This window comes from Theropithecus gelada, chromosome 17 (assembly GCF_003255815.1).
Source record: "Theropithecus gelada isolate Dixy chromosome 17, Tgel_1.0, whole genome shotgun sequence".
Classification (NCBI taxonomy): Eukaryota; Metazoa; Chordata; class Mammalia; order Primates; family Cercopithecidae; genus Theropithecus; species Theropithecus gelada.
The window spans coordinates 56,882,036-56,895,394 of record NC_037685.1 but is presented as its reverse complement, the minus strand read 5'-3'; the positions used below and the strand labels follow the sequence as shown (position 1 = coordinate 56,895,394).

Below are 13,359 nucleotides of genomic sequence, written 5' to 3'. Positions count from 1 at the left end.
AGAAATACCTAATGTAGATGACGGGGATGGGTGCAGCAAACCACCATGGCACATATATACCTATGTAACAAACCTGCATGTTCTGCACATGTATCCCAGACCTTAAAGTATAACAATAATAAAAAAAGAAAAAAAAACAAGTGTTCATGAGGGTGTGGAGAAATTGGAACCTTGTGGATTGCTGGTAAGAATGTAAAACTGCAGCTGCTATGGAAAATAGTTTGGCAGTTCCCCAAAAAGTTAAACATAAAATTACTATATAATCCAGCAAACATTCCTAGATATTATACATACCAGACGAACTAAAAGCAGAGACCCAAATGATACTTTTATGCCAGTGTCCATAGCAGCATTATTCACATAGGCCAAAAGGTGGAAACAATCCAAATGGCCATCAACAGATCAATGGATAAACAAAATGTAGTATATCCATACATGGAATATCATGCAGCCATATAAATGAATGAAATTCTGATACATCCTACATAATAGGAACCTTGAAAACATTAAGTTAAAGTGAAAGAAGCCAGATCCAAAAGGAAACACTGTATATGATTTCACTTAGGAGGTACCTAGAATAGGCAATTTCAGAGAGACAGAAAGTAGAACAGAAGTTTATCAGGGACTAGGGAAGAACAAATGGTATGTGATTGTTTCATAGGTACAGGGCTTTTGTTTGAGATAAATAAAAAGCTCTGAAAATGGATGCACAACACTTCATGTCCTTAATGGCACTGGAATCGTATACTGAACAATTATTAAAAACTATAAAATTATATTAGGTACATTTTACCATAAAAGACACTGTAAAAAATCAACAAAAGGAATAAATGCAAACCCTAACCTAGATAAGCCGACTCCACAACTCATCTGAGGAGCCACTACAGTGTGATGCGGTGCTTGAGATGACAGGTTCTGAAGCTGCACAGCCTAGGTCAATCCTGGCTCTACCCTTTCAGAGCTGTGTAACCTTCACACAGTTGCAAGATGCTTCATCTCTGTGGTTAGGGTCCCCACATTCACATGGAGACAACAGTGTCTTTCTCACAGGATTGTGCAAAGATTAATTAGTTAATTCACTTAAAGTCTTAAGGGCCTTATGATGAGTGAAATCATATAAAGCACCCAGAAATCAATAAGGATGAACTATTATTGTTACTATCTAAATGTATCAGTCACACATCCAAAGTTCAATACAAAATGCCTTTAATCTGTGTCTATTTTGTGTTCAAATTCAGAAAACACCTAATAATAATCAGCAAATTTTCAGATGTACAGGTTAGAAAAACTTTATCATTATATTTCTATTTGCTAACTCTATATGCTTTCCTAGTCTCCAGATTTCAGAAGGTAGCAAGAAACATTTATACATTAATTATCCTTCACTGTTCTTTCAATTTATGATAATCATGTGAACTTGTTTGAAGTTGCAACGACTAAGAAATTTAAATGTACAGAAGATTAACAGTGGTATGTTTGCTCTAACTAAAATTGACAGTAGACACTCATTCTTGTTATACATGTCTAATTAAAATTTAAAAATTTCATTTAAAAACACATTATATACTTACCAACTGAAGATAGAAATCTCCAGGACTATTTATATGACAAACCGTTACTGAAACATCTGTCATTTCTTTAGGCAAAATAGGTGGATGATAGTGTAAAGTAGTATTTTTTTCAAAATGACTTCTTAGTGATTGTGACTTAAACCTAATTAAAAGCATAATGAAAAGTGTAAGCAGGGTCTCACCTTGTCACCCAGCCTGGAGTGCAGTGGTGTGATCATGGCTCACTGCAGCCTCTACCCTTCTGGGCTCAAGCAATCCTCCCACCTCAGCCTCCCAAGTAGCTGGAACCACAGGGGCATGCCACCACACCTGGCTAATTTTTGTAGGGACAGGGTCTCCCTACATTGCCCAGGTTGACCCTGAACTCCTGGGCTCAGGCGATCTTACTGTCTTGGCCTCCCGAAGTGCTGGGATACAGGTGTAAGCCACCATACCTGGCCAAGCCATTTTCTTAATCTCTCTTCTCTCAGTGACTTGATCTAAAGGGAGGAGTTGCACATGTACTGACTTATTTACCAAAAGCATTCATCTTCTAATTTCTTTCTTCTAATATTTCTCGGTATTGTCTTCAATTACCAAACCAGGTTAAAAAGGTATCAAGTCTCAAAACTTCAGAGCTGGGCTTTCACATCATACTTAGATTCAAAGCTGCTTCTGTTCTTTGTGTTCCATTGATATCTGTGGTCTGTGGTAGCAACTGGTGATGTCAGCTGAAGGGTCTCTGTGGCCCCCTCCAGCTCCAAGACGACTTTTATTTTTCTAGAATGGAACCTGCTTGGGTTCCATTCCCAATCATCCAGGGTAAAAATTAGAATCTTTGACTACCTCTATGGTTACTTAAGTCATCAGAAATGATGGACATGCGGGGCACTGTGTCTCACGCCTGTAATCCCAGCACTTTGGAAGGCCAAGGTGGGCAGGAGTTCAAGACCAGCCTGGACATCACGGTGAAACCCTGTCTCTGCTAAAAACACAAAAATTAGCCAGGAGTGGTGGTGTGTGCCCGTAATTCCAGTTACTTGGAAGGCTGAGGCATGAGAATCACCTGAACCTGGGAGGCAGAGGTTTCAGTGAGCTGAGGCTGTGCTACTACACTCCAGCCTGGGTGACTCTGTCTCAAACAAACAAAAAGAATTGATGGACAAATTAACTTTAAACATCTGTTCTAGATTCATACATTAAATATAGGGTAGTGATCATGAACTCATTCCAAAGGCTAGAAAATTTAGGAAAATTTAGGAAAAGCTATAATTCTTGAAACCCTCATACAGCTGCTTATAAAGTTATCAAGAGTTCAAAAGATGTTAGTTATTTACACATACTTTATATTTTGAGCTACCTTAATTTCTCTAATTTTTCTAATTTTCTTTTTTCTTTACAGACAGGGTCTCACTCTGTCACCCAACCTGGAGTACAGTGACAAGAGCACAGCTCAAACTCCTGGGCTCAACAAACCTCCCACCTCACTCCTGACCGGAGAAGCTGGACTACAGGTGCAGGCCCCCAGGCCTGGTTAATTTCTTTCTGTATGTCTTTGTAGAGATGAGGTCTAGCTATGTTGCCCAGGCTGGTCTCAAACTCATGACCCCAAGGAATCCTCCCTCCTTGGCCTCCCACAGAGCTAGAATTACAGTTAGGAGCCGCCCTGTCCAGCCTATTTTCTTAAATCCAATGATCTGAATCCAGTTTTCACAGACAACAACTGTACTTAGAAAAGTCTAAAAGCAGTATTTTTAACTTCTTCAGGTATGTTAAGGTTTACTTTAGAGACATGGTTTTTAAAGGCAAAGTCTGCTACTTATTTATAGCTATAATCTCAAAGAATATTTAAGTTTTAATAAGTTACTTACTTTGCTAGTTCCATAAAAACTAGTGCATCTCTAAGAGACACAGGCATATCACTGCTTATTTTATTTGGTGGTGGTTTTTGCAGATCTACAATAAGCACACCATTTTCTTCTCTAAAAACTTTCATTGAAACAGCCTTGTTATTAACCATTTTCAAAAATTCCACTTTAGCTTCCTCTTCCCAGCCTTCATTCTGGGCAAAAAAGTAAAATTCCATAGTAATTAGTAATTATAAGTGTCTCTAATGTTACAATGTTCTGGATTTAGGTTTGTATCAACCACAGACGCAACTGTGAGCAAAATGAACCAACCACAGACATTAAGAAACAGCCAGGGAAGGCCGGGTGTGGTGGCTCACGCCTGTAATCCCAGTACTTTGCAAGGCCGAGGTGGGCAGGAGTTCAAGACCAGCCTGGCCAAGATGGTGAAACCCTGTCTCTACAAAAAATACAAAAATTAGCTGGGCGTGGTGGCAGGTGCCTTTAATCCCAGCTATTCGGGAGGCTGAGGCAGGGGATTGCTTGAACCCGAGAGGCAGAGGTTGCAGTGAGCCCAGATCGTGCCACTGCACTCCAGTCTGGGTGACAGAACAAGACCCCATGTCAAAAAAAAGAAAAAAAGAAAAGAAAGAAAAAAAGAAACAGCCAGGGCCACAAACTTAGGGGCAGTCTTTATGAATGTACAATGTGCATATACCTTCACTTTATAAATATATTCTCGAGGTTTTACTTTAGAATTTAGTTTTACTTTTGAATAGGAATATGAAGGTTATAAACAAAGATCTCAAAATCAAAGAAATTAGTATTCTATTTTCCACTTAGATGAAAATTCAAAAGGTAATTTTGAAAATATAGGTATGGCTAAAAAAAAATTTAAAAATTTACAATCATCATCAGTTAATCCAGTTTCCATTACTAGCAATACATAAGATTTATGCTACTTAAGTGATTTAAAAAAAAAAAATCCACTCACTGGGCAAAAAAATTTTCTTTTGAGACAGGGTCTTACTCTGTCACCCAGACCGGTACGCAGTGGCATAATCTCAGCTCATGCAATCTCTGCCTCCCAAGCTCAAGTGATCCTTCCACATCAGCCTCCATGGTGTATCACCATGCCTGGCTAATTTTTGTATTTTTGGTAGACAGGGTCTCGCCATGTTGCCCAGGCTGGTCTCAAACTCCTGAACCCAAGCAATCCTCCCACTTCAGCCTCCTAAAGTGCTGGAATTACAGCCTTGGGCCACCACACCCAGCCAAAAAAGTTTTTATCTTGATCTTTGAACATTTAAGTACCATATCGAAAGTAAATTCATGATCAAAACCAGAAATTCCTTAAAAACAAAAAAAAGAGAATAGCTTTCTGAACTTTTTATGATTATAAATGTAAAATCCACTCAGTGTAAAAAATGCAAGAAGTTAAAAAAGAGAAAATTAAAAACAAAACACCATTTTAAAGAAAACACCAGTGTTATTACTTCTGTGTTTCCTTTTTTTATTAACTTATTTGTTATTTCAAATATGTATTGAATGCCTTCTATGTGGCAGGTGATCTGCTAAATGCTGGGAATACAACGATGAGCAAAGACAGACTCCTGCTCTCACAGACCTTGTAAGAATAGAACTGCTTAACATGTATTGTTACAATATCTGTCTCTTAAGAGTTTACAATCTTGCTGGAGAACAGATTTTCATAAATAATACAAAACGCAGAATGCAATATGGCCATTAAATAGAGTAATAAAGGGCAATGGAAATAAGAAAATACTGTAGAGAAACACACACCACACCACAAACTTATTTCTCTGGAGAGTTGACTCCAAAATTACTGGTTTGCTTGGATTCTTAAACAATCATTATGTTAATATATGGTTATTCAACTCAATTTCCCATTAAAAATATTTTCAATTGTGGAAACTGAAGTTCATTTCCTTTTCTATTAGAAATAATAGTTTAATATGCACTATGTATTTACCAAGATTAGTGGTTCCCTGAGGCTATACTTAGCAATCTAATTGGCAACACATAGCTACAATTGTAATAGCCTCTGAAGGAAAAAATAAAGTCTCACTTACTGAATTCTGTGGAACAATGTCTTTCAATGAGCATGGTTGTGCTAATGGCTGGATGTCTTTTAGCAGCCCTTCAATATATGGTTCAGATTTCCTTAGAATCAGACATAAATCATTTAGTGCAATATGTTGTTTAGCAGAGTGTTCCGGTCTCACATGGGTATCAACAACTCTAGGAGAAATTCAAGTAATATTTATTAAAAGTAAAGTTTCAAACTTAAATGTGTTTTCCCCCACAGAAGGTATGCATTTCTAAGTATAATTTTTCTTAAGTTACACTTTTTAGAAAGTTACATTCCAAATTCACACTTTCTTACTATATAGATTTAGTTTAGCTTCTATAAGCAGAGATACTGTTTTCCTCCACAGAATGAAATCTCAGCTACATTTGTACTTTCATATATTCATTCAATCTGAGCTTACAGGAGATAATGACACTTCCCCCCATATAAATCTATTTATTTATAAAGCTATAACCACTAAGCGATCATGCTATGGTTAATACTGGTCCTTACTACAGAAACATAGCAGTTTGTATTATTTTCCTAGAAGACAGAGAAAACCATTTAAAATACTGACAGTGAGTTAGACAGCATGACACTTTAAAAAACATTAATGAAATTATCGAAGTCTGATTAAAAATTTAACTCAATCATCTATAGCTAACTGTAACATTTTATTTAAAAGAATTAGTTTGTGTATTATTCCCCGCTTAGAAGTGACATAAGAAGAGTACTTAAGTTTGGAATTCCTTTTCTAAGCTCTCCATCTAGTAATACTGGTAAATGATAAAATTTTACGTATCAAGACAACTGTGGAGCAAAATAATAAAACGTGTGTCTTGGAAGTTAAGAATGACAAATTACTTCTCTCTACCTCTAATTTCCTTTATTCTTTGACTCCACCTTCCTCCAAAATGTTTCTAAGCAGGCCAAGAATACATATTATAAAATATCATACCCTGTGACAATCAGGACTTCAGAATTTCCAAAATCTACCATGAATATTTGTATTAGTGCAACTTCATGGACAAATAATCTGGTTGGGCTACAAGGTTTTCTGGTATTTTTACCCTCTATTGGAATTAATTCTGTGATAGTTCCTCGACACCACATTCCATTTTTAATACTGTTGACAAATATTCTTGCACCTAAATGAGGGAAACAAATCATTATCAGCATTTATCAAGAAAGACATTTAGTAAGTTTACAGACACGTTAGTTCTACCACGAAAGTCTTAATTCATTTATTTACTGATGATATACCACTGTGTTCAAGTGCTATGAGGATATAATACAGCATATTATGATAGTTTGTTATACAGAAACAAGCTAAATAGGGAGATAAACATCCAAATACTAAGTTAGCAGTCACTTAATGAGGACCTGCTTCATCAGCAACAAGAATAAAGATGAATGAGACTGTCTTGCCATCAAGAAGCTCAAGAAAGGAAGAGAGACAAGCAAATTACCACAATTACACCGTACTTACAAGCAATACCATCTGTCCTTGTGCATGTACACATGTACACTTACTGACAGACACATACTGAAGTCCGTAATGAGAGAAGAAACAATTATCTTCTCTTTGTAAAGGAGAGTGAGAGTAAAACAATGAAAGGCAGCTTGTGAAATGCCAAAATTAATTGGCACCCAGTGGTGTTCAGAGAAGAGGGAAGATGAATTAAGGACTCAGCAGTAGAGGAAGACCTTTGCAGGGACCAGTTGGATTACAAATTAATAACCAGGAAAAAAGAAGATCAAACAAACAAAAAAAGGCCCATAGGTGAATGCTTACTATGAGCTCAGAAATGTTCTGTTTTGTCTGAATTCACTTACTCCCCACAACAGCCCTACGAAGGTAGTGTTTCCATCATATAAGTGAGGAAACTGAGGAAGAAAAACTAATCTAGCCCAACTCACATGGCTACTTAGAAGAAGTAGCAGGAGAACTCAGGTAGTCTTAGAGCCCATTTAAACTACATATTTTGGAAATAATCTGGTAAACTCTGATCACTGATTATATACAGAGAGATGCTGTGTAATCTCCTCTGTACATGCTAATAACAACAGGAATAGTTGAAAAGCACCTTATAGGCAGCCTTTTAAGTCCTACCAAAACGTTTGGTCTTCAGTTTGTCAGTGACCCTTCTCTTATTTTGCTACACTACTGTACCAACATTCTTAGTTTTAAAATATAGTAAATCCCCACTTAATGTCATTGATACATTCTTAGAAACTGTGACTTTAAGCAAAATGGCATAACAAAACCAATCTTACCACACAGGCTTATTAACATAAACAAGAGTTAAGTTTCCACATGTATTTCTAGTCACAAAAATATCATCAAACTTATAAAGACCCCAAACACTTCTAATATTAAATACTGAAACAAGTGTGAGCTACATGTACATTTAAGAAAGATGAACAAGAAAGATATTTATTCAATTTTTGGTGAATCAGTGAGTGATGGCAGTCATAGTGGTAGTGGGTTAACTCAAAGAATTACAGCTTGCAAAGTGAGAATTGTCAGGAGTACCTCCTGGCGCCACAGTTCAAAAACAATCATAAATAAGGTGGATTCACAGAGCGCTTTTGTACTGCATGATTTATTGTCATGCATTTGTATAGTTATCAAATACTTTATGAATTTTATGATAATATATGTGTATTTATTCATTCTCCAACTCGCTTATTCTAGAGTCGAGGGTGGCTAAAGCCTATTCAGGCAGTTCAGGGCACAAGGTAGGAACCCATCCTGGTCAGAACACCATTCCGTCGCAGGGTAAACACACACACACTCTCTCTCTCTCCCTCCTCCCCTCCACCCCCCCACCCGCCACTCAGACTGGAACAATGTAGACACATCAATTAACCTAATGTGTGCATCTTTAGGACGTGCAAGGAAACCAGAGTACCTGAAAAAACCCACACAGACACGGGCAGAATGTGCAAACTCAACACAGACATTTGCCCAAACCAGGAATTGATTTTTTTCTCATCAAAATTATAATGAGATGTTATTTGAAGACCTGCTGTATATATTCTATAAAACTATTCTTTCTTTCAATGGATAAAAGTCTGCTGAAGCCATTTATTGTTCTTCATAATGAAGTACAGAGGCAGGAAAAGGGAACAAGAGGATACTCACCTTTCCTAAATCAACAATTCACGTTTCTTTCCTTATCACTAATTTCTCAAAATATGAGTGTTTTAATCAGCTATATTTACCTTGCCAACATAATTATCATTAACAACTTAAAGCACAGCCTTTTGGCTTTCTTAGAACATTTTCTGAAAATAAGCTGAGTTATTTTTGGCATGTATTACATTTTAGACATATTATCTGCAACCACAAAAATTAAATTCAGTACTACACTTTCCTCCACTTAGATACTAACAACCTAATATTCCTAGCTCACATGGCATAAAATAAATGTTATTTTTTAAGTTTTAGAATTACTATTCATTTTTGTCAAAGTATATGATGATCCTACTCTTCTGATATCCTGAAAGGCTATACAGATGAGCTGAGAGTGAATCACACTTTTAAACAACTTATCAATCAAGACTAGACAGATAAAACACTTTCAGTATTAGTTACACATAGGTATTGACTGCTATTAACATAATGAGAAAAATACTCTATTAATACAAACGAATCATAGCTTCATCATATTTTAAGGTACAATCAAATTCAGTCAACAACGTTATAAGAAAAATACTCATAACAAAAGCCTGAAGCATGGCAAATTCACATGTCCTCACAACTAAAAGACTGACTGAATTTGCTATTACTCTCTGTAGGGCACTGGGAATGGGTGCCACGGGCCTCCTGAATCTTAGGTGCTCAATGCTAGCCCCAACACTCACAACGGCGAGCAAGAGACTGGAGTTACACAAGAAGAATCATCTTAGAGGTACAGTTCTTCATGGAGACAAGGGGACAGGCTACATAACCTGTTACAGGTTTTGTAGTTTTAAAAGCAATTCGCCCTACTATGTAATGGAGTTTCTGTACATATTTCACTCTAAAAATATGCCAACATTCCATCTTAATCCTTAGCTAATTTGCCTAAATAATTTATGTTAAATAATCCTAAAACTTTTATGCTTACTAACAAATGAACTTAAGACTAAAAATCTATATTATAACAAGTCTTATGTGGGTTGGCCAAGTTATTATAATATTTAAATAAATTTGATATTTTAACTTGGACTAATATTTCATTACCTAGTTCCAAAATGTCTGAAGGATCAAGGTGTGAACTCCTATTGCAAAATTCATTCACCTTCTTCTCCAGTACTTTTGCGTCTTTGATTTGTGAATACTTCCGAATGTAGAAATGGCAAGGATCTATTACATGGCTTACAAAAACTAGCTCTGCGGAACCTGGATAAAAATGTTTAAACCACGTTAATAAATCATGAGTTAGAAAATAATTCACAAAAGCTGAACAACTGCTAATAGCCTCTAAAAGAGTGTCTTATGGCATTGTGAACTCTGGGAATACTGCACGTAGGCCCCAGGAAGTAGTCCAAGCACTAAATGATTGATAAAACAAATGGATCACTTTCAACAATGAATTCTTTAGTAATCTGAACTATAAATACTTCATATTACTTGCAAAATATGCTAAATAAGTGGAATCATAGTCCATGTAATAGTTAAGATTCTAAAGTCTGCGTATAGGCTGTAACTCTACTGTATTACAAAAGTTCAGTTTATTTATGAACATATTTGGAACTCAGAACCCCTACTGATAATGATTAGGTTTCTAGGATAGCCTATAAAACCTACTTCCATCTATACCCTACCTATAGAACCAATACAGCTCATAGCCACTCTGACTCCCAAGTCTTATAAATCAGGTTAGTCTTATAAATCAGATGTGAAAAAATGTTTAGGCAAAGCCGAAACACTAAGCAGCATTTAGGGGAACGTGCGTGCTTTTCGGTGGGGCAAGTAGAGGTAAAGACAGTCAGAAAATTTTCTTAAGTCAAGTGTCTTCACTAATATGAAAAGATCTCCAAAGTATAATGTTAAGGAAGGAATGCAAAAAACAAAACAGTGGTATGCTGCGTTTTGTGTATAAAAAAGAACCCCCGCTGTCCACATAGAGAGAGAGAGGGAGAGAGAAGGTTGGAAAAATAATTTGTGTGTGTTTATTTGTAAATGCATAAGGAAAATCTGGAAGAGATGGAGACACTGAATAGAATGGGAGTAGGATGGGGGGAAGTTTCACATAATATTTTAATATATATTTAATTTTTGAATGAGGTAAATGTTTACATGGTAAAACTGTTTAAAAAACAAAGACTAGGAGGAGTAGAAATGAATATAGCCAAGTACAGACAGATGACAGAAACTGAACAAATGCATCATTTTAACTATCCAATAGAAAATATAAAGAATAATGCCCATATTTAGGGTGAGATAAAAAGACAAATACATACAACTGGGGTGATATCTGAGGGAAGCATAAATTTTGGAAATATTCCTGGCTGGGCACGATGGCTCACGCTTATAATCCTAGCACTCTGGAAGGCCAAGGAGGGAGGATCGTTTGAGGACAGGAGTTTGAGACCAGCCTAGCCGACATGGTGAAACTGCATCTCTACTAAAAATACAAAAATTAGCTGAGCGTGGTGGTGCATGCCTATAATCCCAGCTACTCCGGAGGCTGAGGCACGAGAATCATTTGAGCCTGAGGAAGTTGCAGTGAGCCAAGATCATGCCACTGCATTCCAGCCTGGGAAACAGAATAAGACTCTGTCTCAAAAAATATTTTTTTGTTGGGGGGAGTATTTCTGCCAGAGTCAAAACATTCATTTATTCATTCACTCGAGATGAGGTCTCACTCTGTTACCCAGGGTGGAGTGCAGTGGTGTGACCTCAGCTCATTGCAAGCTCCGCCTCCCAGGCTCAAGTGATCCTCCTACCTCAGCCTCCTGAATAGCTGAGACCACAGCTGCGCACCACCACACCCATTTATGTTTTTGTATTTCTTTGTAGAGACAGGGTTCACCTGTCTGGCTGGTTTCGAACTCCTAAGCTCAAATCATCCACCCGCCTCGGCCTCCCAAAGTGCTGCGATTACAGGTGTGAGCCATGGTGTCTGGCCCCAGAATTAAAACTTTTAACATTAGAAAGTAATATGTTTTAGTTATCAGTGAAATTCACTTTACTTACTACCTCACACGAGGTAAGAGTTACTACACATACAGTAAACCCCACTACATCAAGCTCAGACAGTTGTTACAGTACCTGCTTTTGATCCAAAAGGAACAGATGAGTTTTTCTGAAGCAGCTTTTTTGGATATCTAGGTGTCTCCCCAAGATCATCGGTGCTGCATGCTTCATCAAAATAAGAAATAAAGACAACTTGTACTAACTATGTTAATGTTAACAATGACATGCTAGTTTTTAAAAACCTGTACTGAAACTGGCAAAATACTGGAATGGCAACACCCATTGTATCAGTGAATAAAGTTATTACAGGTATCTTAAGTAATTGAGACAACAATGATAATACAGTGGAAAGAAGTGTATTTTTAAAAATGTAATTCTGGAGAGTCAACCAATAAAATAGACAACAGGTAGGAGAAAATAAAAGCTGATCTTGAAAAATGGTCTTAAAGGAGACTATCAGTATAAAATTACATAGTAGAGTATCTCACTCCATGTTAATGGAAAGAATACTGACATGGGAAATGTAATTAAATACAACTGTGATATATTTAAATGTTATAAAATAGACAACATTACAATCATGATAGTTTATATTAAATCTCATAACAAAGATTGAAGATGTTCTTAATTCAAAGAAAGTAATAAGACTATGTCCACAAATCACATCTCTCTCATTTATTTATATCTTTTATACAAGGCTTATATGTGAGAACACTAAAAAATCTCAAAATACCCTAATTAAACCAGATATTAATTTATACCTCAGAGGTTAGCTATATTACTGCATCAAAAATAAAAATTATCCAGCTCTGGAAAATGTGAGGGGAGGGGCATGGAATGAACAGGTTTTAACTCATAATGAGGAATAAGATTATAACAGGCCGGGCGCGGTGGCTCAAGCCTGTAATCCCAGCACTTTGGGAGGCCAAGACGGGCGGATCACGAGGTCAGGAGATCGAGACTATCCTGGCTAACACAGTGAAACCCCATCTCTACTAAAAAAATACAAAAAAACTAGCCGGGCGAGGTGGCGGGCGCCTGTAATCCCAGCTACTCGGGAGGCTGAGGCAGGAGAATGGCGGGAACCCGGGAGGCGGAGCTTGCAGTGAGCCGAGATCCGGTCACTGCACTCCAGCCTGGGCAACAGAGTGAGACTCCATTTCAAAAAAAAAAAAAAAAAGAGAAAAAAAAAGATTATAACAGCAATTATGTTTCGTTAAATGCATGGTCGAAAAAGGTACCAACTGTGTCTAATTACAGATACAAGATGTTTCCCTCCTGCTTTTGCATTTTTACTTACTTTCCATGTTATCTTCAATAATTTCTTCAATTATCACATCAGGGCTAGATCCCATCTGAGGTAACACAGCAATGGTTTTAGAGGATGCTGTTGCAACAACGTCTTTCTGCGGCTGGAAGATTTTTGCTTCTAAATGTACATCCTTTGTCTCAGGTTGCAAAGGAGGTGGTGGTGCTTCATTGGTTACGACAGACATGTCAACCTTTTTCTTTTCTAGTGGTGGGTATGTATCATAACAAGAAAGTCCCTTTTTGTTATTATATTTCTTTTGAATATTCTGTCTAATTTCATTTTCTTGGGGATAACATCTGTTTAAAAATGCAGAGACATAAGCTTATGAATACAGAGGTATATGGTACAACCATAAGTCACTAGAAACT

At 37.0% G+C, this 13,359-nt stretch overlaps 1 protein-coding gene across 2 annotated transcripts in view; it reads right to left on the bottom strand.

Moving 5' to 3' along the window:
• Positions 1-13,359, bottom strand: part of RNF17 (ring finger protein 17) — a 112,122-nt gene that overhangs the window by 66,014 nt on the left and 32,749 nt on the right. For both annotated transcript variants that reach the window (XM_025364399.1, XM_025364400.1), the window contains exons 10-15: positions 12,980-13,287; positions 9,721-9,879; positions 6,448-6,637; positions 5,491-5,659; positions 3,422-3,612; positions 1,572-1,713 (exon numbers count right to left, since the gene is read on the bottom strand). In XM_025364399.1, coding sequence (XP_025220184.1) covers positions 1,572-1,713; positions 3,422-3,612; positions 5,491-5,659; positions 6,448-6,637; positions 9,721-9,879; positions 12,980-13,287 — 1,159 coding nt within the window. The remainder of the gene's footprint in view (positions 1-1,571; positions 1,714-3,421; positions 3,613-5,490; positions 5,660-6,447; positions 6,638-9,720; positions 9,880-12,979; positions 13,288-13,359) is intronic.